The sequence below is a fragment of the Leuresthes tenuis genome, unplaced genomic scaffold (assembly GCF_036924035.1).
Source record: "Leuresthes tenuis unplaced genomic scaffold, fLeuTen1.0.hap1 SCAF_18, whole genome shotgun sequence".
In the NCBI taxonomy this organism is placed as follows: domain Eukaryota; kingdom Metazoa; phylum Chordata; class Actinopteri; order Atheriniformes; family Atherinopsidae; genus Leuresthes; species Leuresthes tenuis.
The window spans coordinates 13,700,722-13,726,260 of record NW_027325372.1 but is presented as its reverse complement, the minus strand read 5'-3'; the positions used below and the strand labels follow the sequence as shown (position 1 = coordinate 13,726,260).

At 40.7% G+C, this 25,539-nt stretch overlaps 1 protein-coding gene across 1 annotated transcript; it reads right to left on the bottom strand.

Annotated features, from left to right (window-relative positions):
* Positions 1-701: 701 nt before the first annotated feature.
* triqk (triple QxxK/R motif containing) lies at positions 702-23,301 on the bottom strand. Its single transcript, XM_072370566.1, has 4 exons — positions 23,118-23,301; positions 20,333-20,407; positions 12,017-12,102; positions 702-2,549 (listed from the first exon to the last, which is right to left on the bottom strand). Exons 2-4 carry the CDS (start codon positions 20,391-20,393, stop codon positions 2,442-2,444), a joined length of 255 nt encoding a protein of 84 aa, XP_072226667.1. The 5' UTR covers positions 20,394-20,407; positions 23,118-23,301; the 3' UTR covers positions 702-2,441.
* Between the last annotated feature and the right edge of the window lie 2,238 nt (positions 23,302-25,539).

Genomic DNA, 25,539 nt, shown 5'->3' with positions numbered 1-25,539 from the left:
ACGGCTAAAAGAAAGAAAAAAAAGCCATGAGATGAGAGACATTCATTGTGCGCTGTGATAAACAATCTATTATTTCTAATGATCTACCTGATCTAATGTAAGGAGGGCATGCAAATACCCCCTTTATGCTCAGAAGAGGCCATTAAATGACATGAAGACTATTGAAGATGTACTCAGTACAATTTAATAGTCAATTACAGGGAGAACACTTGTTTATAGCTTTGCATTAGAGCAGTCTAGAACACATAATGCAAAGCTTTTACCCCAATAAAAGTGAACCTACAAAAGGGTTTTTTTTGTCATTCATTCATTAACTTTTAAGACTCAGTAATGACTACACCTACATTTAGCAGTTAAAAATAAACCCTCAAACACAAGAGGCATAAAACACTACTGGTGGGAATGCAAAAGCGTTATCCAAAGTTAAGGCTTCCCGATGAGCCTTCATTGTGTTTAAATACAACTTGGCTTTATAGAATTTAATGACTGAAATTGCTGTAATTCTGCATGAATAGCTTGTCAAACGGCACGTTGATTTGGCAAATAGTCAGCTCAAAGTTTCCTCTGTAAGCATTTAAAAGCCCAAACATTTATACTGCAGCTGCTCTTTGTCATGTATGCCGAGGTTAGATACGTTGTGGTGTTTAAATGTAAGATCAGAAAAACTAAATGAAACAAAAAAATAGCACTGAAATTCCCAAAAAATGAAAAATCCTTTAATCTTCTTTCACATGGTGCACAAAGACACATTTCCTTAGATTTGATTCAATTCATTCAACAATAGAAAGACTGAAAGATAATTCATGTGACACAGTGTTCAACGGACTCCTAACAAAGCAATCTAAATGGTTTTCGACCCTAAAAACAAATTTGATAACAGCACTAACCATTACATGAACATTAAAAAAATATCATGCATCTCATCTAGGCAAATATGACAATAAACCAAAACATCAGGCCAACATATCCTCTCCATCATTCTGATGTCAAGGCTCTCGTAGTTGTTAATAGTGACCTTTCAGATAACAGGTGTCATGTATGAAGGTCTATTAGGCCAGGCTTTCTATTGTTGCACTTGTGAGTGACTCACGGCGTTCGAGGAGGGGGTTTGGATGTACTGGGGCGAGATAAAAGCCACAGGGTGAGGGTGCATGCTTATCATAATGGTTTCTTTGACATGTAGTCTTTTACAAGAGGTCGGGAGGTCATGGGAGAAAAGAGGAGAAAAAGGCAGAAGCTGAAAGCTCGAAAATCTTGTCTCACATTTCAGGAATCATATCTGCGACAGAACACAATCAGGCACAGACGTAAGACTTTTTAAACACAAAGAAATAAGGTTCGGAATGAAGGGAGTCAAAAGGCTTCTTATGCAATGACCTTTTCCACCCATACAATTCATACAAATGTGTCATATTCAAAACAATTTCCTTATAATCACGTTGCTTTTGCTGTGCAGAAAATGGAACTGGAAAGGAATCATTTCCGATGAAAACACAACATATGGATCATAATAAAAAGCCCTTGACTCTTTCGAAAACAATTAATATCTGAAAGAATGGAAGCACTTTGCCTTAAAAAGCAGAGAGAAAGGTCAGTCCTTGCACCTCGCAGGCCTGCTGCACGAAGACCGAAGCAGTAAAAAGAGTTTTGAAACGTAAAATAAAAGGAAACATTGATAAACCTTCATTTTGCTTTTCTGCAGAGAGACGTCACATCATTAAGAGGACAACAATACGTGCAAGATAGAAAAAATATGCTTTTCCAGAGGGAAAAAGAAACACGTATGAGCTCAAAACCATTCAGTCATCGTTCATCTTCATAATTTACATTCAAATGAAAGAAGCGGACGTCCGTTCCTGTGCTGCATGTGTCTGCAGCAGGTCTGCTGTGTTCAGTATTCTGCACACATGTTCGGTCAGGACGAGGCATTTGTGGACTCTCGTACTTCCTGATGTCCACATATCCAGGAGGAGAGGTTTGTACGCTGGAATGTGTCTCCATGTGATGGGAGCTGCAGCAGGAGATTTCCATTTGTGTGTGTGTGTGTGTGTGTGTGTGTGTGTGGTGGGGGGGGGCAGTGGTACGTGACTGCGCAGAATATAATTAACGGAGCTTAGTCTCGACTGCAGTTTGGATTACTCGTGTAAAGAAGATTTGTCTTCTCAGCTGAACATAAAGTTTGTAGCAGAACTCCAATCGAGAGGTTTTTTTTTTTGTTTTTTTTTAAAACTTCATTCTTTGGTACCTTGTGGAAGTTTTTACGTTCACAGAAATCCAAAAGTATTAATACACCGAACAAACTGATCACAGGAAATGAAGCATTTGTGTCAACCTAAACAATAGTCTTTTTTCCAATTCTGTCATTTATAATTTCTTAATCCCTCCCCCCCTCTTGTACTTGCATATAAACACAGTATTCAAGGCACACAATGTCCCAATTCTTAATCCAGGTCCACATCCAGGTTGATCTCGGTGCTCAGGTTTAGGTAGAAGAAGGCGTAAACGCAGAGCACAAAGAACAGGATCGCTGCGATGACCAGGAATGCGTCCTGAGAAGGGAAAACCAAGAAAAAGTCAAGACATTATGTATACGTGTAAAAAGTTCTTCTATGGACACTTCAAGGTGCCTGATTTGTGTCTTTGCACTCAAGAAACTCTTCAAAGTTTGAATTTTGCAACTGTCCTTTACTTAACATGTCTGCATTAGTTAAAAACTCTAAACCACAGCATATGAATAGGAAAGGTTTAACTTTGCTTAAAACCCACGCAGACAAATGCTTTAAGGGCAGGTTTTGGTCACACTGGTGTTCCTAAAGAGCAAATCAAACAGCTGCAATGTCAATCATCACACTCAGGAGGATACGACATTCAGCAGAGGTGGATGCTGCACCATTATCTCCTGCCAAAACCAAAACAACTCCAACTTGAAGACCTTTGGCAGCTTAATGGAAGCTGCATCTCAGGAGATCCCGAAGCATTGTTGACTCGCATTGTATTCCTCGCTTCTCCACGACCTTTTTTAGCTGAACAGCTTGGATTTCTTTGGGGAAAGAAAAATTGGACAGTTGCCTCAAGCTGAAAGCACCAAACTCTAGTCGGTAACCTTAAATTACAGTAAGGCAGCGTGGAAGTTGTTTGCAAACAGTTTCAAAAGGAAGGACTCGCATGCTCAAACACTCACTGCCAGACCAGCTAGCAAAACATAGAATGGAGGAGATTATAACACATAAAGGGAGTATGACTTCGTCCTCGGTTTATTCCAGTTTATCTTTCCATTGTTAACAATTGCTTGTTGCCATGTGGATGTTGAACTATCTGGTAAACTGAGGCGCAGGGTAGCTCAACAACATTTTCACATACAAGACTGCTCACATGCAGGTAGAGACTAGGTGAAAAAGCAAATGCCGGCGCCTCATTTTAGTTGATCCACGAGATGAGGTCTCTGACCCGAGCAGAACTTATTCAGGGAATTTGGCGGGAAAGGCACAACGCAGCTTGAATCTCTGCTTCATGATGGTTGCATCAAATTAAACTGATAGAAAGCATTAACAGACTTTAATTAACAAACTCCAGCTCTTTTCCAGTTGCATATGTAGTTTAAGTTTGTCATTTTGAATCTTTAATACCTACTACTGCAACCACTTTGAATTCCTATACTATACGTCCCCGGAAATATGGCGACACTTTCCTTTACAATGACACAACAAACTCAACTTGACCAAATTACTCTATTTCTATATCTTAATTAATTCCAGATCCAAGCCGGCAGCTGCTAACGTAGACCCCCTCCCCAAATGCAGTGAGTAAATAAATACATTTGATTTGTATACCCAAAGTCAACTAACAGGAAGCCCACATTTAAACATCCCAAATTGTTGAGCGCAGCCCACACAGTGCGAGGGTGGTATGTTAATCAGTTATCTAAACCCATCGCAGCCCCGGCATTTAACAGTGACTGAACTTGCTTCTTTCGGCACGTTATATACGAGATTTAGGACCATCTTCATTTAGGGTCTCGGTGACCTAAAGAGAGTTAAATGGTCAGATGTTTTTCACTCTGAAAGCACTTTTTGCAGGCAGCTTCACATTGTGACAGTCTTAAAAAAGCACAGTGGGATCAAATCCTTCATCAATTCCAATGGATTAGTGTGTTCAACAGTTAAACGGGTACCAGCATATCTGCCGCATGAGCTTTAGTGGAAAGGGTGACGAGGGGAAAAAAAACTCACACGATGTTGAAATTAGTATTCTGTTTGTGCTTGTTCATAACCCATTATTTGTTCATATCTGAATAATGTATTCATATTTGATTATTTCCCTATTTTCCACATGACTGCAGGTAAACAAAAGTGTTGTCACACGCTTCCAGTCAACATTCATTTCAGTTTGTGTAACAGTTTTCATGTCTGCTCTTCTTCTTTTTTGTTTTATTTAAAAAAAAGCAAGTGGAGTTCAGTTGTGAAAGTTCATCTATTTCAGTTACTGTCCTAGGGTGGAAAAATGCACACTTCTGAGCAAGAATGTTTATTTAGAAGACATGTTTGCAGGCACAAACTATGCTCATAAAATTGAAAGCTTTTAGTCTATGTAAATTTCTAGTTAATTTAGTCAATCAAGTCAAAACTGAGTCAATTAAATCCTTTTCAGCTGTCTTCTCTATGCAAATTCTCTATTATTTTTGACCAGAATCTATCATTTGATTCTCATATAAAACAGATTTCTAGGACTGCCTTCTTTCACCTTCGTAATATTACTAAAATCAGGAACATCCTGTCTCAGGGTGATGCAGAAAAACTAGTCCGTGCATTTGTTACTTCAACACTGGACTACTGTAATTCTTTATTATTGGGCTGTCCCACATATTCTCTGAGAAGCCTCCAGCTGATCCTTGTGGAACCAGCTGCCAGTAAATGTCCAGGAAGCAGACACCCTCTCTACCTTTAAGATTAGGCTTAAAACTTTCCTTTTTGATAAAGCTTATAGTCAGGGATGGCTCAGGTGATCCTGAAACATCCCATAGTTAAGCTGCTGAAGGCTTAGACTGCTGGGGGACCTCATCTGTCACACCTTTCCTCACTTTGCTCTCTTTTTCCCCGTTCAATTTCTCAAATGATATTATGTACATGTGAGATTATTGTGGTTATTAACTTGTGTTTTCCTGTCTCAACAGGTATCCTTTGAATGGTGTTATGGTGTTCCCCCCCCCCTCTTTTCTCTCTTCTCAAACCCCAGCTGGTCGAGGCGGATGGCTGCCCTTCCTGAGTCTGGTTCTGCCAGAGGTTTCTTCCTGTTAAAAGAAGACGTTCCGCTCCACAGTCGCCACAGGCTCAGGACGGGAGATTGAACTGAAGACAAGTTTCTGTGCAATCTTTTGGTTTCCTTAGCTACGATATTGTTTTTGAATTGGCTCTATATGAATGAATTGGATTATTTTGAAATTAACTAACTGGATTTCACTGGATTATGATTACAATGAATTGAACATCAATTGGCTTGAACTGGACTATATCATTTAAGTGCCTTGAGATGACATTTGTTGTAATTTGGCGCTATATAAATAAACTGAATTGCATTTAATTGAATTGATGAATGGAGGAAAATGTCCCTTCTTCTGATAACCTTTCATCTCATCTTCATCCAAGTTGGTGAGTTTATTGTTGGAGCTCTATGAAAGCCCAGGAACGAGTTTTAAGTGGTTTAGCTGAGTGATTGTTTGCCACCTACAGAGATCCTGCATTTTGGGGGATTTAGAGACAATCGGTAGACTATAAACTTGGCACTTAAAAAGTCTCAACCTGAGGGAAACGGCTCACACCGCATACATCTCAGTTCCTGGTAGTTATATCAGGACATGTGACTGCAAAGTTTGAGGCCAACATCGTGTTTTGTGTCTTTATTGGTACAGTTTCTCTGCAAGATTGTTCAATTGTAGCATTTGGAGATGGATGTAAATTTTTATTGGTCTCACGATTAGATCACAATTAATCAATTTGAATTATTTTATGGTGCAATGCATTTTTGCTACTTTTTCATTCATAAATAAAGGATTCAGATCAGTCTAAACCCCAGTTTCATCTTGTGCTTTCAAACATTAGAAATCTGTCCACAAATCACATTTAATGGCCACTTGACTTTACAACTTTACTGACTGAATTCTTTAGTGCTTTACTTTGGCTGTAGGTAGGTATTGATGTTTCTGACAAAAGGAGCTGTGATGGGAGCTTACACCCCGTTTTAACCGGAGAAACCTCAGATTCTCTTACCCGCATCAGAGCTGGAGGGCAAAGTTTACATCCTCTCCTCAATTCATGGCTATTTGAGAAAAATATCTCCAGGTCTTATCTACTTTGTGTTCTTCCACCAAGTTCATAAAGTCTATGTGGCTTTTTCTTTACTTGCTGCTGATCTCTACCTTCCTCTGTCACATTGCCTAAAATTTCATGACATTAGAATCTTCCACTGACAATTAAATTTGAACGAGCTTCATCATTTCTTATTTGGTGGTTTAGAACAGTTTAAGGCATCAAAAAGACGTAAAAATGCAAATTTGTTGTTCCATCGTTGTTAGAAAGGAGTCCACCAGTGGAGAATGTTTTGTGACGCACGTTAAAACCGAGACATTTCCATTGTCTGTAAGTTCTAGTTTAGCAAAAAATAACCGGGGTGACGCTCTCCCTAATGATCACTGCACAAGGCTGAGAAAAAACACCTTTAAGTAGAACATTTCAGAAGCCAGGCACTGAGTGACCACAAGGTACTGAGCTCTATCTGCAGTCTTCACACAAACTTTTTTTATATTGTTCATCTTTTTTCCCCCCCTTTCTTTCTTTCTTTTTTAAAGATTTTCTATTGGTTAATTGTCAGACAAATTGAGGCTTTCCAAAGAAGAGGTATTCAAGTTGAAAATGGGAATTTGGAGCGCTTGTTCATTATGCGGCGCTCTCACGATTACAATCATCAGCTGGAGTTTCATTAGGGGCACTCAGAGTGTTGAACAATGCCAGTTATTCTTTATCCAGAGAACTCATTAGCTGCAAACTTTCTAATCAACACTGGAGAGCTTAGAGAGCTTTAAAAGAGTGCAGAGCACAGTCTGATTGGAGGTTATTTGGAAAAAAAAAGAAAAAAAAAAGTTGAACATGGAAACGCACTCATGCAAAATTGCATTCATGGGTCCAATCTCAGCAGATATTTAGAATCTAGTTCTTCATTTATGAATTCTTTCAAACAACACTTGGGTTAGAGGAAGGTAAAATGACAAAAAAAAAAATAAAACCTCAGAACTAAGGAGAGAATCATGAGAGAAAAACAGGCACGAACACATCAGGTGGACTGCAAATTCAACCAATTGGCCAAAGCACAGAGACACAACTGATGAAAAACAAAAGTGAGAATAAAACAAACGAGACATAACGCTCAGCACAAATGAGGGGTGGTAGTGGGGGGCTAATAATAATAGTTCCTCTCTGACGAAGGCGTAGGGGGTTGTGGGTAACAATTAAAAGGCATCAGGCATTCACAGCTATCTGTGTACATGTTGTAATGCCTAGTCATCAGCAGCATTGGTCCTCATTATCCTCAGCCCATGTTTATCTACATCCCAGCAGCCTCCAAACAGCTTTAAGTCCTCGCTTAATTGGAAAACTTTTAAATTTCATGCACTTCAGTTTCATATATTAACCGCCAGGCTTCCACCGCTTGATTTTTTATTTATTTTTTCCCCATTTTGCCAGAGCCTCGGAAAAAAAAGAAAAAAAAAAAAAAAAAAAAGCTGCTATCCAATCTCAGAGGTTTGATTGTTTTCTGCTTTTTCATGTGCTCTCTGGTACCTTTGAAACAAAGACAAGCTTCTGCATTTTCTTGCAGACGAAAGAGACCAAAGAAAATGCTGCGCTCCTGACATCTATGAGCCCTTTGCTGAATTGCTTGTGAAACAATAAGAAACACGCCATGACGATCCAGGTTCCTTCCCCTGCCTCTCTTTATGGGAACAGCTGGTAACTCGTCTATGAAAACAAGCTGGAGGGTTTTCACTGCAGACTCTTGAGTCGCAGAAAGCACCTGCACTTGATTGAGATCATTGTTTTTCAGGAGAGTAGCCCACTGCGTTGACTGTTGCGTTGTCTCACCAACACACTTCGGTGCAAACGCACACAAATACACACGTCCTCAGACATGAGCATGCGGTCTCTCTCCCCACATTTCGATGGAGACCTCTGGATGGGGCCCAAGCACATCATCATCTTCATCATGTGGCACTCTCAGCTCCGGCAGCAGCTGTAGCACACTCGGCATGCTGGGAGCTCGGTCCCCGTCACCCTGGCGACAAGCCACAGCTCAGCAGACATCCCCTCATTTGGTTTGATTTTCACTCTCCTACAGAGTTAGTTTATGTGAGCACATGTGTGTACATGTGTACATCGGCCTGTATGAACCCATGTGGTTGCAGCTGTATGCGAGTGGCACATATACACAAACTGTTGGTGCTTTTATGCTGCAGTTAATCCATCTATAGCTAGCCGAAAGTGAAACGTTCCGGCTATTTTTTGTGCACAGCCCCCCCCGACCCCTAAAAATATTGATTCTCTGTAAAAATTCCTAAATAGTCCTGTCATCACATTAATATTCGGGTTCTCGCATCCATCAGAAAAATAAAAACAAAGTTGTTTCATCTGTACAAAAGCAGCTGAATGATTAACAAAGGATGCACTCAATACGCCGATTTTCAGCTTGATTGGCACAGATAGGTGATTGGGGAATTTTCTGATTATCTTTTAAGAATAAATGCACCGTGTGCATGGAACTGAGAAATCCGATTTGTCATTTTTTCCTCGTCAAGAAACGCAATATTCACCCAGTAACAGTCAGCTGCACGCATGGTTTTACAGACAACATGCATGGTGTATGTGTTAGACTGACAATCTGTGGCTGAAATAGGCTCCAACTCCCCATGTTCTCCAGCCTCCACCCCCACCTCCAACCATTGGTAGGATAAAGTGGCTATGAAAAATTCATCTTGCACTACCCTTTTCTTTCTCTATGATACCAGCTATATATAAGAGTATGTTTCACTTTACTACTCAAGAAACTGTATTTCACTTAGCATATATTGACACTGACAACATGGATTTACTGTCGATACAAAGCCATACACCACCGCATCAGGGTGGGTGTATTTCGTGTTTAAGCACGTTGAGGAGGAGCTTTGTAGAATCTGCAGCAAAGCTCACTTTGCAGATGCTAACGTACAGCTTGGATCCTGGGTTTCTGCAAGGTATCGCCTCGTGGTTAATGGTAATGTTTCATAAACTTAAGATTTTATTAGCATTCTGTCGGTCAAAGTTGACCTGAGACAAAAACAGCAGCTTTGTGATCTCAGTTAGAATGAACAGACAAAATGTTGCTACCAAAAACCAAAGAGGATCACAGAAACAAAAAAAAGAGGCACCACAATGGACTGAACGTTATCAGAGATGGTGTCCAAGAATCAGCTCCTGACTGGCTGACCCCTGTTGCATGTCATAATCCATTTCCTTCTCATCTCCACTACTTTAATATATCAAAGCAAAGAACAGCATGACAAACACTTAGAACTCCCCTACTTGTCACACATTCACAAATGACAGATGGAAGACACCCAGAGTTATCATCTGTACTCTCTGTCCTCTGCCAATTATATAAGCAATTTCCCCCAACTTTCCAGGCTCAGCAGCTAAATAAGACAGAGGGAAAACAGTGCAGAAGTGAACAGAAGGCTAGTGTGCCAATTAGACAAGGCAGCAGGCTTGTTTCCTGTGCTGCAAGAGAATGTGCTGGAGCTACTTTGAAGGCTCTGCCTCTTCTCCAGGCAATCTGAGGAGAGACTGCAGACTGTACTCAATGCCAGTTTCTTCCTCTCTACTGTCATGAATCCATACCATCCACTGTTTGGAGGGGCCACAGACTTAGAACAACAAGGTGTAACTTCTCCAAATACATTGTGACTCAGCGTGTGTATTAGGACCTGTATAGAAACTACAGGTGGGTTGCTTTTTTTTTTGTTTTCCCTTTTTTTTTTTTGCCGACCTGACAACTGATCATCGTGTTGGGAACAGAAGCTCTCCCACTTTCGTTTTCTCTTTACATCTTTTTCCCTGCCAACTTCTCCAGACTGCCCCGTAACAAGGAGAGCCCCAAAACAGCCTGCCCTGGCAGCTGCCAGATTCTCTGTGCCCGCATGTCTGCTGGCCTGTCTGAGGTGCCAACTGCATCTGAGACTAGCATCGAGACTGAGGATGGGGGGGGGGGGGGGGATAGAGAAATAGAAAAGAAGCTTCACGCACACAGCAACATGCACCAATATCCAAACTTCCAAAAAAAAAGAAAAACAGGGAAATTGTTGCCGTCAATCAAAGGTTCAGAGGCAGAGAGGGACTCTTTTTACAGTCATCAAAGAGCTGTAAGCAGGGAAAAGAAATAAATAAATCACTTCTTCAACTTTATATCACGCTAAAAAGGACTTGATGGGAAAGCAAGCATGACCAAATATCCATTACATTTGGGTTGAATTTCAATCAAACTCTGGGCCAAGAGGTCTAAGTCAGTTTAATATCCTCATCCCAGAGGTATTTTTAATCCGACCCCTGAAAATTCCCCCCGTCTTGGGCATGAAAAGCATTAATTATTCATGACCAATATCAATATTTCAAGATATGGACTAATCTAATTGGATTAAAGACGTGTTTAATGAGGCCTTGCATGTCTAAGAGATGCATATTTTAAAACCTGACCATTTGACCCAGTGTTTAATCCTCTCTGTGATTTGCTCATTTCTGTGCACTTCTTGGCCACTGAGGCTTAATGAACGGTAGAAGCCTGTAAGCTTTCATGTAGCGTAAACACAAGTGATTTCCAATGCAATGACAGAAAATGAATATGCAAGAAAAAAAAAAAGAAAAAAAATTCTCGATGATGTTTTCTTACAGATTACTTTCACTTGAAAATACCTAATAATCACTGAGGTCTTGGTTTCATCAGATGGTATCCACAATTTCTAAAAGGAATTTAAAAATCTATGACAGAAGAAGAGTTTTACCCTGGCAGGAGCTTCCGCTAAACAGAGGAACCTTTTTCTTCATTTTGTTGGTAAGCTAAGAGCATAAACAGCAGTTTGCCATTAGAATGATAAATGCAGAGTCATCCATCTCTGCCTGCACAACAGCTTCTAATCGCTGCAGTGTGACAAAGCAACAGAGAGACTCGCCCTGGAAACACCCCAACCTCTCTTTACTTTCACATTATTCAATGCAACTCATGGCTTTCAGACTGCTTCTCCATTTGCTTTATTTTCCAATTCTCCTCTACTGTCTCTTTCCATGTCTTCTTCACCATTAAAAGAGATAAAGTCCTGCATTGCTTTCTGCATTTCCCAAAGCATCACTGTATCTTTCACACTTTGCAGTAAATGATCACTTCCCCTCACAGTTTTCTATACTTGTGTGGGTCCGGGACCACTTGATATTATTACTACAGGTAAATCTGCTGTGAATTGTTCAACAAAGAGACCGGGCCAAGGTTGCTTTAGCAGCACAGCTAAGAGTCAAGAACATTAAAAGGATGGAGTGAGATGCACTCCCAAACAGGCAGTTACACAAACAGACAAATCAAGAAAAGATGGTCCGCAGAAAGATAGACAAGCAGACTCACAGATGGGACAACAGACAGGCAAACACAAAAGTTGAATACATGTATACTGTAGTTGTCTGAAAGAGAAAAGACCAAATCCAATTCCTCACTACCGGTCATCTCTACTCCTCCACTTTGCAGGGGTAAGGTCCCCTTTTTTCTTTCAGGGATCAGGAAGTAGTGTTCGTCCAGCCCATCAGCTGAGGTGTTGGGTCGGGTCGTTTGGGTGGCGAGATGACCACTAATCCCTGATCTCCAAAAGAAAACGGGTGCCTGCCTGCAAGAAAGAAAATGGAGAGAAAGAGCCGAGGGGAGAAATTGGGCCAAAGCAAGGCCAGTCCAGATCTCTTACCCTGAATCCAGAGGAATTCTTCTTTGCTTCAGCTTTCAGCCGTGTTGCCTTTAAGACCGACTTTGTCTTTTTGTAGTCCTGCTTGCCTAAGACACAAAAACAAGTAGCATGAGAAACATACTGAGAATGCAAAAATCTATTTACTCAAAAAGACTGAGTGACAGGTTTCATGTAAAGCTGCCGGGCAAACATAAACTAATGACTGGTAGCCATCTAGCCCAAATGGACACAGTTTCTACAGCTGTACTTCCCCATAAGTTACTGTCTGCAAAGAACAATAAGTCTTGGCCCGAGCAGCACAGAGCACACCTGTGCTTACTCAACTCCACTGCAGCGGTGAAGGCAAACTTTCCACCTGGCAAACAGCGTGTACGTGCTTAACATGAGGCAGAACCGGCTGTCCTGGTCTAATTAGAAACAATACATTGCAGGAAAAGGAACTTTTATAACAACAGAGTGGAAAGGCAACAGCTTGCTGAACAGTGTGTGTATATAAGAGGGAGGTTGTAGGAATACGTCTAGCTTTGTGGGAACATATATACAGGCTCAGACTGTGGACAAAGACGTACATTTTCAAGAGGTTATCTTTGAAATTCAGATGAGAATTAAATCTTAATATGATGTGTAGACTTGGATTAGTCTGAGAGCTCATGATAGGTATGGAGTTCAGATGGTTACATAAAACTTAAGGACTGGGTGGTTAATTTACTTTATGAGGACAGATGTGCAGTAGAGTACACCAGTTGGGTCCTGAAATAATTGGCAGTAGCAGAGTTCATTGTATTGCATCTATGCACTTGAGCATATTCAGGTAACTCGCACAGAATTAACGTAGGCTTAAATTTGAGGATATTTGCTTCTAGACTGGAGCAACGGTTTTAGTTAAGGAAAAATGGCTCTTAGATGTGTGGAACTCCATTTCTGTGAGGCTTCAATGGGACACATTACCTCAGCCACAAAAACAAACTGCTCATCCTTCAACTTTGCCTGAAGTCTGGTGCTCATGGACATCATTAGAGAATGGGCGACGAGCATAAGCAAAAGCTTTATCAGTGCAAGAAATCTAATCAAATTAAACTGAAAAACTGCAAGCTGTTGGGGCTCAAGATCCTAACTAAAAATACCAGACTTGCAATAAGTTCCAGACTTTTTACCTGTTTAAGGAAACAGAAATGAATGAAGGAACTGCCAGCAGAAGCAGATAAAATAGGTTTTGAGTTGCCTGTTCAATTATTGTTTCATATTTAAAAAAAGCTACGATTTCTCTTTCTTCCTTCTGTCTTTCTTTCCTTTGGTCTGCACTTTAAGCTCATATATACTCTACCGTACAACAGAAACTCGGTGTAGACATGTTTCTGGCAACCCTAACTATATAGTGTGCAAAAGAAAGAAAGCGAGGGTTTGGGGTGAGGTTTCGGGCTTCATTTCTAGAAATGAAGAGAGGTGGCCACAAGTTTTTACTCCCAGATAATTATAGTTAGTTTCGATTGGAAAAGAGAACAAAGGGAGGCGAAGAAAATATGTCTTTCTGAAGAGGATGTCTAGAAGAAAAGAAAAAAGTAGTTGGTCAGAAAAGAGGGATAAAGAGCGATACGTGTGTGTAAGTAATTCTAAAAAGAAATAAAGCTACATTCTTTTCAGTCTCTCAACAAACGTTCTCGTTTCTCACCATCTCTTTCCTACCGTTTCTTTTTTTTTGAGAACTCCAATTCAGTTCCAATTTCTCCTCTCGTTCTCCCTTCATCCCTCCTGTTTCTAAACTCCTCCTTCACCTCCCACTGACTCTGTGAAGGGCTAATAGAAATGAGGAGCGCGTTGCCAGGAGCAAACAGTGAGCTAGTGGGAATTCATTAGGTGGAGGGGGGGGGGCACTGGACGTCTCCTCTGGTTGTCAGAAAGTGGAGAAGGAGAAATTTGATGGTAGAGCACCTCGAGTTTCTCACTACTCACACAAATGGTACAAAGATTTTAAGGCTGGAGATGGCTGGATGCCACAGCACAACAGGAAGCTGAATGAAAAAAAACAACAAAAAAAAACAGGGTAGAACAAAATTAACATACACAGAATTGTTCACATGGGGGCATTAACCCTGTTTTACTCCTCCTACTTTCCTACAAAACCTGGTCGCACCTGAAGGTGAGCGAGGAAAATTCATACATCCACTGTCGTAGGTCAATACAGGCTGGGAGATTTTCTTTATCAAATGTCCTTACAACTTCAAATACTGTGCTAGAAAGGAGGGATGGCACCTTTGGTCATAGAAAAACTGAGCTCAATCCAAACCTTGGCAGACTTTGTGGAAGGGAAATGGCACGGTGACTCAGGCAATTGCTTTCTTGCATGCGGCCCCTCTGGTTAATGTCCACTAACATGCCAGTGATGGTCAGCCAGCAGCGGAGGAAGTATTGCCTTGCAGAGTGAGTAAGACTCTTTGGAGGGTTCGTGGACTTGAATGTCTGGATAAAAGGCTTGTTTGGACGGGTGAATTAAATGCAAGCCTCTCTCTAAAGAAGTTTATGTTGCGGCCCCAAGCTGGGTTGTCACACATCCACTTTGCTTTATCTGTACTTGACCATCCATTCATTTTGTCTTTCATTGCTGCCTGTATTTCAACAGTTCCTAAGAGGGGAGGGAAAAAAAAAAAAAAACTTTTCCAGCTACAACAAAAGGCTTTTTTAATTGTCAATTACAAAAGTTTGTCAGCTTGGTTGCAACAGAATAACAATTTCACAGTTGAATCATAATACATACACCCATGACCTACTGTTTTATACAAACTGCAAGAAAGAAAAATAAAATAAAAAATGCATATCTTTACAGTCTTGGTCCTTACCTTTGGCTATTCCTTATATTGTTTTTTTAACACTGTCATATAAGCTACTGTTTCCCGTTTCTTTTGTAAATTGAGGGTTACTGTTAATTTGTCTCTCCAAACACAGCACAGAGGGTTACTTGCAGAGCATTTTAACACAACCACTTGATCTAATGAGTGTTCGAGCTCCTTGTAGGAACTGGAACTGAACCTTACTTTCACTTGCTTGAGCAAATCTAGTTACATTAGTTGATTTTACCAGTTCAAATGCCAATACTGCTCCGCTCCGTGGATCACCACCTAAGGGACTTAAGATTCCCAGGGATCCATGGAGCTGTATTGCTAGGGGTAGTTAGATTTTGATAGTTTCCCCCATGGCAAATCGGTCTTGGGAAAGGTGCCAGATAAAGTGCGATTAAAAAACCCTTATGACTGAAAATTCAAGGAGCCGCGTCACCTCACCCGGGGTCACGCAGATTGGACTATCATTTGGAGCCAGGGCTGGAGGAGAGGCTCGTCAACGAGTGCCTGCTGGTCAGACCTTTTCCCTTGGGGCCTGGCCAGGCACAGCCCAAACAAGTTATATGGGACAACCCTCTTACAGACCAAACACCTGCAGGAGGCGCTGTAAGTGTCTAGTGCCACGTGGATTGAGTGGCAACCAAAGGTCGACTTCGGCAGTCTGATCTCTTGCAGCGGAAACTGGCTACGGAGACATGGAACGTTACTTCACTAGTGGGGAAGGAGCCAGACCTTGTGCGAGAGGTTGAGATTTAGACCCCAATTTGTGCGCTCAAACTTTGGAGTTTAGGGGAAGGTCTGTAACTGTTTACACTTATGCGCACAGCAACAGTTCAGCGTACTCAGCCTTCTTGAAGTCTATGGGTGGGATGCAGAAAGGCGCTCCGCCTGGAGGACTCTATCGTTCCACTGGTGGGCAAAACAATGGAACCTGGAGAGGTGTGACTGGGTGCAACGACCTGCCTGATCTGAAGCAGAGAGGTGTTTAGTTGGTGGTATTCTGTGCAAGTGATGGTTTGCCCACAGCAAAATCCAAGTAATGCATTCATTTGCCTTGGCTGGTTGAAGGTTCATCCAGAGGCATTTTGGTCTTTGCCCATTTAATAATAACGCCCCTTGGAATCAAAAATTAATTGCGAGGTCCCAAATAATCTCACATTTGCACATTTCAATTTCTGATTCGTGCTTTATTTGATGAATAAAAATGTTTGACCTCAAGCCAGAACGCCACAAAAGAAACAATTATTTTCTCACGTAAAGTAATATCTTTCAACTGAAGTAAAGCGAATATATAGATAACCGTCATAAAGATGGAGCCGTCATAAAGACAGGTCACTGTTTAAAACAGGCGGGATTCCCTTTTGTATATAATTGTGTCCGTAGGGACTGGTTGATCAACAAATGCATCATATGCAAAGTGAAGGGGTGAGCTGGACAGACAGACCACCGTCCAGTAGTCTCTTAAAGCCTTAGGATGATTCTGGAAACACTGACAGCGTGTCTGACACATTCTCAGGCTTTGCCTCCGTCTATATATGGCATGGCAGCCAAACCGTCAGGAACCACATGACGCAGATTGCTGACCTCTGTCAGAATGAAGGGTAGTAGAATTAGAGAAGTGATGACAAACACATGCAAGATTACTTTTTTCTTGTTCTGTGGGAAAAAGGCAAAGAGATCTTTCAATTTATGCAAAATCTCAAAGGAAAGCATAGGATTTAAAACAAGCATGCCGTGAGGACAAAAGGAAACAACTATACTACGGTGATATATGGTAGCCTACTGACTGGGAGCGAAATAATTCACCAGCAAAAAGTCCAATTTCCTGTGAGTGATCCTTTTGAAATGACACCTACTGAAGCTTAAACTCTGCAACTTCCTATTCTAGGCTTTGCAACTTAAGCACGTATCTGTGAGGACAATTTCCTCCAATTTTCTACTGGCAGCAACAATGATCACTTGAGCTGAGTGAATGCTTGAAGTTACATTTAAGAATTCTATAACTTTACCTATCCAGAGGACTTTCAATGACAACAGCTTAATAATAATGATATTTAAGAAGAGTGTCAACAGTATCCTTTCAATGGCCAACTGACATGACAAAGGCACTCCAGCAGAGATGACGGTACAGCTCAACAAACAACCTGGCCTACTGCTGAATAAGTCTTTTTTTACGCTTTCAAATTACCACATGCCACCCATATATCAGTTCTCGCATGGCCCCATGCCATCCCGAGGATCTAATTTCTCTCCACGTTCTCCCCCCACTCTTGGTTTTCCACCATTTCTGTTAAACAGTGGTTTCACTCAAGTTGCCTGATAGCCTTTTTCAAAAAGAGGGAAAAGGGAAAAAAGGAGAAAGTGAAGGGCTGAAAAGAGGCAGCGGCAGAACCAAAGTGTTTCTGACAAGTGCATTACAGATTTCTGAGTTGATAAGATGTGCTAAAAAAGAAAATATTAAATGGGAGATTTGAGAGTGAAATATGAGCTTGTTATGTTCGTGTTTGATTTGTTTGAATTTGGGTTAGGAGTATTAGCAGATAGTTCAAATATATCTGCAAGCTAATTTGTCAATATATGAATAAAACATAAAATAGTCAAGCCCTTCCCGCCTGGTTGGGTAGAAACTGAAAATAAATTTTAAGAGGCCATCGCATGCCGGAGAAATGTAAATATGGCCAGACAATGACGATGTGGCCAACCCAAACAACAGAATAATCTGAGGACATGAATCATCAAGGAAAAGAAGTCGTCCGCTAGGAGGAAGGGTTCCAGAACAATGAAATAATTCACATACCAAAGACATAGTTGTGAACAGCTTTTTGAGAGGTCCTATGATTGAAGAGGCTTGCAGAACCACATCATCTGCTAAGAGAAGACACCAGACGCCCTCCTCTTTCTTTTCCGACTGTGCCTCGAGATCCTGTCCGTAAACACCACAAACACTGCAAACAAGCTCAGCTTTGTGCGCACGATGTGAACGAAGCTCTTGCTTTGCGCCTCACAGGGACCTAAAAGCCGACTTCAGGACTGTGTTGCGAACTGCATGACAGGAAGTGGCCACTTCTAGACTTTTGCATTTTGCAAATTAGTCAAAACACGCTATGAAAGAAGAAAAGTATTTTTGTAGCCTGACAAAAATTCTTATATCAAAGTAATATATTGTTACAGGGAAACTGTCACTCTCTAAGGACTAAGATGTCTGCGTTATGATTCTGTGTTAAGGAGAACACGCATTACAAATGCCGAGACAGTGCCAGGTGGAGTAAACCATGTTTTCCTCAAGTTCATAACAACCACGGTGTTGCTGTAGTAAAAGAATAAAAGTGAAATAAAACCTCAGGAGTAAAATGACTGTTCAACAACCTTGAAATCCACGGAGAGGTGACATCTTTTCAGCCGCTTCCATCCACACAACCACTGTGGGCTTGGCACATTGACATGACTCGTTGTTGTCACAAAACCGTGAAGCGCTACCAAATCACAGCCTTATAGCCACAGCCTACTCACTTTCATGCACTGTACGGTCTCCCACGAATTGCAAGAACCATGCACACACTGTGGCTCTATTGGTAACGTTCGCAGCAACCTCAGAGTGAACGGTGTGGAACATTAACAGAAGGTAACCAATGTGGGAAAGCTTTAGCATTCTGATTAAGCCAAAAATATTAGCTATCTCATGTATGAAAACCGTGACACTGGTGAAGGCTGAAGAGAAGTCCATACCAACATCCATCATTGCACCTCTGCACGCACAACAGCTGGAGGAGATTAGCAGCGTTTTTCACAACACAACCTGGCTCGACGTATGCTTACTAGGCTCTGTGGCCGCAGTGGAATGAATGAATGAATGAATGAATACTGAACTGTAGTAAATGTAGATCAAATAGAATGGAGACAGAATTAAGATCTCGTGAACTGGAATGGCATCAAGTCAGGAAAACTGTGGCAATTTTCCGCCCTAGTAAATCAAGCCACCGGTCCTAATTCCAGTTTGCCAGCAATGCAGCAATCCACAGACAGAAGGGAAAACAACAGGGAAGTAAAGGGACAGTCAACAAGGGAGAAAACTGCAGGTTGTAAACAGCTGCTCTAAACACATCCCCCTGCTGATTTTAAAAGATTATTGTAAGTCTCTTGATTATTAAATGTACAAAAAAACACAATGCAGGGCAGCTGTAACAGCTAGCACCTGGGTATTGTTCGTCATAGTCCTACAGGCACAGGGGATGTTTCTTCTTTTTTTTATGCCTGACATGGCTTTTTTCTTTCCCTTTACACATGTCAAAGGAGCACTGTGTCTTTGTGATATGATCATGTCCAAATAAGGGAAATACTAATCAATTGCACATAAGTTGTTGTTTTTTTGTTTGTTTGCTTCATTGTAGATTTAAATTAATTTTAGAATATATAGGCATCATCGTATGCAACTTCTTCACACTTACTGTGAGACTTTAAGTGAATTTTTCCTTTAACCTGTGACCAGTCCACAAAGTGTCCTGTTTTGGACCATCAGTTTTCTGGACTTGTGGCTGCAGTTGTTGTACCCTGATGATGGCAGTCACTGAATCCAAGAACTGGAGCTTTAAAAGTTGTAATTGATCAAGAACTGGGGAAGTTTTGTGTTTGATATGACGGCTAAGTTGCATTTCATGTAGAAAAATAAGTAACGCCTGTGATCTTTGGATCAACAACAGCCGGCATGTAAATTGGTTCCAAACACATCGTTTGAGTCGGGCCTTTGTGATGCAAGAGATAACACGTTGAAATCAAATGCTACAAGCTTAAAGTGACTTTAAACTTTAACAAAACAGCAACAGACGTGAGCTTAAAGAGGCAGTTCCCAGTTCACTATAACAAGAGATTCTGCCTCTTCGTTTTACACAAATAACTACTTACAATCCAATCTAAAGGGAAAAAAGGCTCCGGGACTGTGTCAACATGGTGTTTGTTCTGCCTTTACCAAAAACTGACAAAGGAGACTTTCAGAAGTTTGGAATCATTATGAAACCGTCACTGCTACATGAAATTGTGATTTACAACATGTGATATTAGCTTGCTTCTATGATTACTGTTTTTCTGGGAAGCTTAGCCACAACAAACTGCGAGTTATGATTCTGGTTGAAAATTGAGTTGCACAACAAGTGGAGGCTCAAACCGCGGCTGTCAAAAGAGCATCGTGAACAAATTTTCAGAAACTATTGTTCAAGTCATCAGTTAATATAACAACCGTTCCTTTTATTAAACTTTAAGTCATCGAGTTTGCTAACTGCCAAATAAATTCCAGCTGCAGCTATGCTTTGAAATACAGCGAAACAATCAAGTCTTTCAATCTCTTTCCAACCATTATCAACATATTAAATCAAAATGTAATCAAATAACATAATGGGTACGACCACCATCATGTTATTTGATTACATTTAGCCAATTAGCTGTTGCCCAACAAACCAATTCACTAGCATTTGGACGACAGAAGACTCACCAATCTGCTTTCTGTATTGATCAACTGGTAATCTGGTGGCGCTGGCATCCTTCTTGGCCATTCTCCTTCCTCCGTCTGACAGGAAATGAAAAGAAAAACAACCATCTGAGACGCTGTGGATTTCACAGCTGCGTCTCAGCGTTACACCTGATCATTTAGCTTAATCAAATGCAGATAGAACTCCCTTCGCGCCGCTGCGGCGAGAGATAACTTGTGAAATTTGCAGAAAAGACTCAAGTAATTGCGCGATCATATATAGAGACGAGTAGTCAGTTTTGATCAAGCAGATGGTTTATCTTTCACATACATCTGCTACACATTATTAAATTAATTCTCACCTCCTTCCATGTGTGTTACATTCTCAGTGTGAGCTTCCTATCAATCTCATTTAGTTTAATGCCGTCTCCCTTCACACCAAGCGTTCTCTTTGATTACTTTGACAGCTTAGAGGTAAGATATAAAGAGAAAAAGCTCAAAATAATCTAAATTATATCCTGTGTGTGACTAGACTTGTGTTATGGCATAAAAACTTTGGTATAGGCGCTGTAGTTTTATATCCAAACATCAGCCTTTGTCAAGATGTAGTGACGTGCTGAAAGCTTTTCTTTACAAACGGCTAAAATTCAGAGTTCGTGTCTTCTATTCAGCCCCCCCACCCCCTCTCTGTGAATCCTCTGATCTAAATTCCAGACAGACTCCTCTGTAACACACTGCATCAAATCAATATCGTAGTCCTTTGTTTAAAATAAAAGTGAATGTGAGTCGAGGGGACCGCTTGCTCTTTGTAGTAATAACAAGACGGGTCTTAGTCTTCTGGCTGGAAGGTTTAAGAATGATTGAAAGGGAAAATTCAATATCTGCCACGCCCTAATGATAATTAACAGTCATTTTAAAAAGGCAGTGTTCAGGTATGACAGAAAGAAAAATGTCGTGTGCAGGTGTGCACACGAGAAGAAGAGCAAGGCGAAGAGGAAAAAGCATCTATGTGTATCCAAGAGGAACAAGAGTGGTGGAGAGTCTGGAGGAACAGCTGGGGAATAGAAGAGAGAGACCGAATTAGCATGTGCAAGGAGCGTGGCTGGCTGCCGGTGCTGACTGATAACTTCTCATGGGAGGTTGCCGCTGCCGCCTGGATTTCACCTTACACTAAAAACATTGTTTCCAGCCACATTTCAAACGCTGTTAGTGCCAGGAGAGAGGGAGGGCACATGCACGGCTATTGTTCTCCAACAGCTGGAAACCGGAGTCAGCGAATTGCAGGAAGTGAGAGAAAGACAAAAAGGAGAAGAGGAAATTGTCCAAATGAAATGTTTACCGTCGGACACAGCAGGCTCTTTGGGCTACTGGCTCTGTTGTATAGTGCAGTAACATCGCAGTAGTGTGCCTAAATTGCCATAAACAACTCATTTTGCAGCCTGTTTACACTGGAATTTCCACAGACATGTCACAGTACGTTTTGCATTTGGGTCGGTGAGGTCTGAGGGAGCAGAGCATTGACTGAAATACATCTACCTGTAGTGATAGGTGCAGGGTGACAGGGTAACTGTACATTCATGTCACTGACACCACCATCATCTTGAACTTGAATTCAAACTAGGACAGAACACAAGATTTGAACTTTTTAAAGATGGCATTTAGCAAAGAGTCGTTTGACCTAATAGGAAGACGGAGGCTCCATTCCAATACAATCAAACCTGCCAAAGTGTCTCTACACAAGGTGAACTGAACCACAACAATGTGGAAAATGCTTTTTTAAAGTCTGTTTTTAAGTCTTTTAAGTCTGTGGCAGAGTTTCTTTGGCCTGTAGACAGACTTCACTGATGTTATTTTGTGTCGTTACTTTTCAGTGCTGGAGAAAACTATTTTTACTGAAGAATTTCGCACTAATCAAATCACGACTTCTGCCATCTGAAAGTAGGTAATAGTGCATCTGCATTTACATAACAGCCAGTGGGAGCCCCATGTCTCTTTTAAAAGACCTGTGATCAGCGAAAGGCATTTTCTAAAACCTGAGAATAAAGCCAAGGGGAGATGCAGGAGTCTACTTTCAGTACCAAAACAACTTGCACAGTAACTCTAAACTATGGCTGCCTACACACACAAAAAGCCAGAAAACAAAAACGATGAGCTTTAGGCAGGTACTCAATCTCTGCAGCCCGTAATAAAGTCTGAAACAAAGGCAACAATTAAAAATTGCAACATAAAGGTTAGAATTATCAAGGCAAAACAGTTTTAATGAGGTGGCGATTCCACTGTCAGGTCATGTGTTTGTATTTATTGAGAAGCATTAGACTACCGTTACTAAAATGAATAGGCCCATTAAAGAAACCTTTTGAAACCATTGTCTGTATCATAAATCAAATTTCTGTCTGAATAACTTGAAAAAAAAATAGTTAGTGGTGAAAAATTATTAGTTTAAATGAAGACTTGCCACTTTTCAATTGGGTGGACCTTACTATACTAGAACTTAGAGCCAATTTTGCACCACATCCTGGTATTTGGGAAACTTTTGGGAACATGCTCTCCGTGTGGTATAATTGTGGAAACAATTAGAAACTTCACTATAAAACATGTACAGACATCAGAGCAGCTGCAAATCTGCAAAACAAGCTGCAAAACAAACGAGAAGACAACAGTCTCACAGAAGCACGTATATCATATATACGTTAAATATAGACTTCATACAGCATATCTGACTTAAATGTGACCCGACAAATCATTTCAAATGAGAAAAAACAATTGACTGCGGGAAGCTTTCATTCAATGCATTAACGAAGATACTTACACTGTTCCTGTTTATCAAGAAGACGTGTCGTTTAGTTGAGGTATTTCTGCATTACGGAGGACCTGGCCGCAGTATGAGCGCACGCAGAGTGACGGAATTGATCGTTTTAAGGTACTTTGATCCTAATTTCTCCAGAATGCCAACACACCACTTCTTCCTAAAACAGTTCCTGCTTTTGCGGAACAGGCAGGACGTTCGTCCAATGAGGAACGGGTCATTTTCAAACGGACCAATAGCGCGAAGCCAGGTGGGACCAAAATAACGAGGAGCACGTGACAGCATTCCAAAGCACATCATCCTGGACGCCAAGCGCAAGAAAATTGTGTTGTTCACATTATCAGTGTAGGACAAAAGTGGTATTTCACTTCACTAACTCTTTCAGATGAGGAATTAAAAAAAAATAGGAATATGTCTTTTTCAAATACAATTTCAGCTGTTTTACCCAAAGAAAACTAAAATCAGTGGTTAAAAGTAATTTTAATTTCAGCAAGATTTTCAGCTGCATACATTTTTTTGGGGGGAAATTAACCAAAACAGTAGAAAAGAGTTGCAAAAGTCATATGTTTTATGTTTCCTGATAAACTTAATCAAGTTGCAAATACAAGTGTTTCTTCTTTTACCTTCAATTTATGGTTTTCAAGAGATATTCTTCCTTAAAAAGGCAACTTTTCCTCCTTTCATGAAAGAAGGAATATACTTTCATCACTGACTGTCCTCAGAGCATTTCAGCCTCCAACAACACAGGACATATGCAATCAAACTAATTTCTTGTGAAGAAATAAATGAATTTGTGTGCTGCGTCCGGCAAAATAAACTGGTGCTGGCTTCAGGCTTGAGGGGGTAAAGTGGAAGAAAACAGCAGGAGAGAAAACATCATTTTAGAAATCCATCCAGTCTGTACTGGAGACATGAAAGCAGAGAAAGATTATTATTATTATTAACTTGAATTTGAACATCACATCGTATGCTTTCACAAAATGAAGGAAATTGCACATCGAAGATGGTCAGTGTGGACAATTATCCATTCATAATAGTGCGGGGTTTTTTTTGGAGGGGTGCACTTTTTTTTTTTACTGTAAATTAACCGTTTGTTTTCCTGTTTTCTTTGTTTTCATACCTCTAGTGAGAGAGAATTGCATCTTGAAAGTCAGGCTTTTCAGGAACCACTTTGAAAGCCACATTTTTATTCTAGGGTCATTAATTTGTGCAATCAACACGCACTTTGCGCTGATAAGTCAACCAAGTTATTACAGTGGGGACTCTAAATTGACCCTAAGAGTGAGTGTGAGCATGGATGGTTGTTTGTCTCGTTTGTTTCTGTGTGGCCCTGTGATGGACTGGCGACCTGTCCAGGGTGCACCCTGCCTCTCACTCACAGTGACAGCTGGGATAGGCTCCAGCTCCCCCGCGACCCTGAATTGGGTTAAGTGGGTATAGAAAATGGATGGTGGATGGATGGAAAAATATATATACCCTTTACCTCTCTGCAAAGAATGGATATGTATATTTGTAATGTTTCTGACCCTGTGGTGTTGATCTAGGGATACAATATTTGACACAGACAGCAGACACTTTGGCATCATAACACAAGAGCATGCTTTATTCACAACATGGAGGGTCATTAACTTTTACCCTGGACACCAAAGTTCTAGTTTCTTGTGAGATCTTGGTTTGGCTTGAAAATCACAGCACCTTCACAGCTTTGTAGATTTCTGATAAGACATCGGTGTGATACGAGTATCTGGGGTTTGTAAGTGATCTGGAGTTGTCAAACCAAACCTTGTCAGCTGCCACAATAAGTATTTTAACTGAACAGTTCCAGGAATGATCCCTAAAACCCTGCATCTGCCTGGAGGTTAAGCATTAAATAGGAAACATAATATGAATAACATCTTCACAACAGTTTAATATGTAAGCAATAAGACATTCTTGGGTTTCAAGATCAGTACCAATGGTATATTATCCCTATTATATTATCCTTGTTGAAAACAAAAGCATTGCACTGTGACAATTAAAGGGAGAAACAACCAAACTCATCAACGATGATGCAATCTCACTCCACAATGTTTATTTCCCTTTCATCAGTCTTTTTTTTTTTTACATTTTCTCTTTGTTTACCGTGTAAAATTTTATTCCCCCCTAATTGCATTCAGCCTCTTTGCTGCCTGGGGCTTTGTGCAGATTATGGGAAGACTTGCCACCGCTTGTAACTTATTGAAGTTTAAAGTGATTTTCTGCTCTCCCATGGGCATGCCATTTGCATGCAGCACAGCAGTAACTAATAGATGTAATCTGTCTATAATGTGCCTGTGTTGTGCTTTACTTTACACGAAGCTGCCATTTGTTTGGAGCATTTCAACATTGCCCCTTGACGGAGAAAAAAAATCTTGTGACATTTGTCAGTGATGGCATTTTTATCTAC

Coding starts and splice junctions, on each gene's coding strand:
- triqk (XM_072370566.1), bottom strand. CDS start 20,393: ATGGCCAAGAAGGATGCCAGCGCCACCAGATTACCAGTTGATCAATAC. Junction 12,103..20,332: donor TCAATACAGAAAGCAGATTG/GTGAGTCTTCTG, acceptor TTTGTGTCTTAG/GCAAGCAGGACTACAAAAAG. Junction 2,550..12,016: donor AGAATTCCTCTGGATTCAGG/GTAAGAGATCTG, acceptor TTCCCTTCTCAG/GACGCATTCCTGGTCATCGC.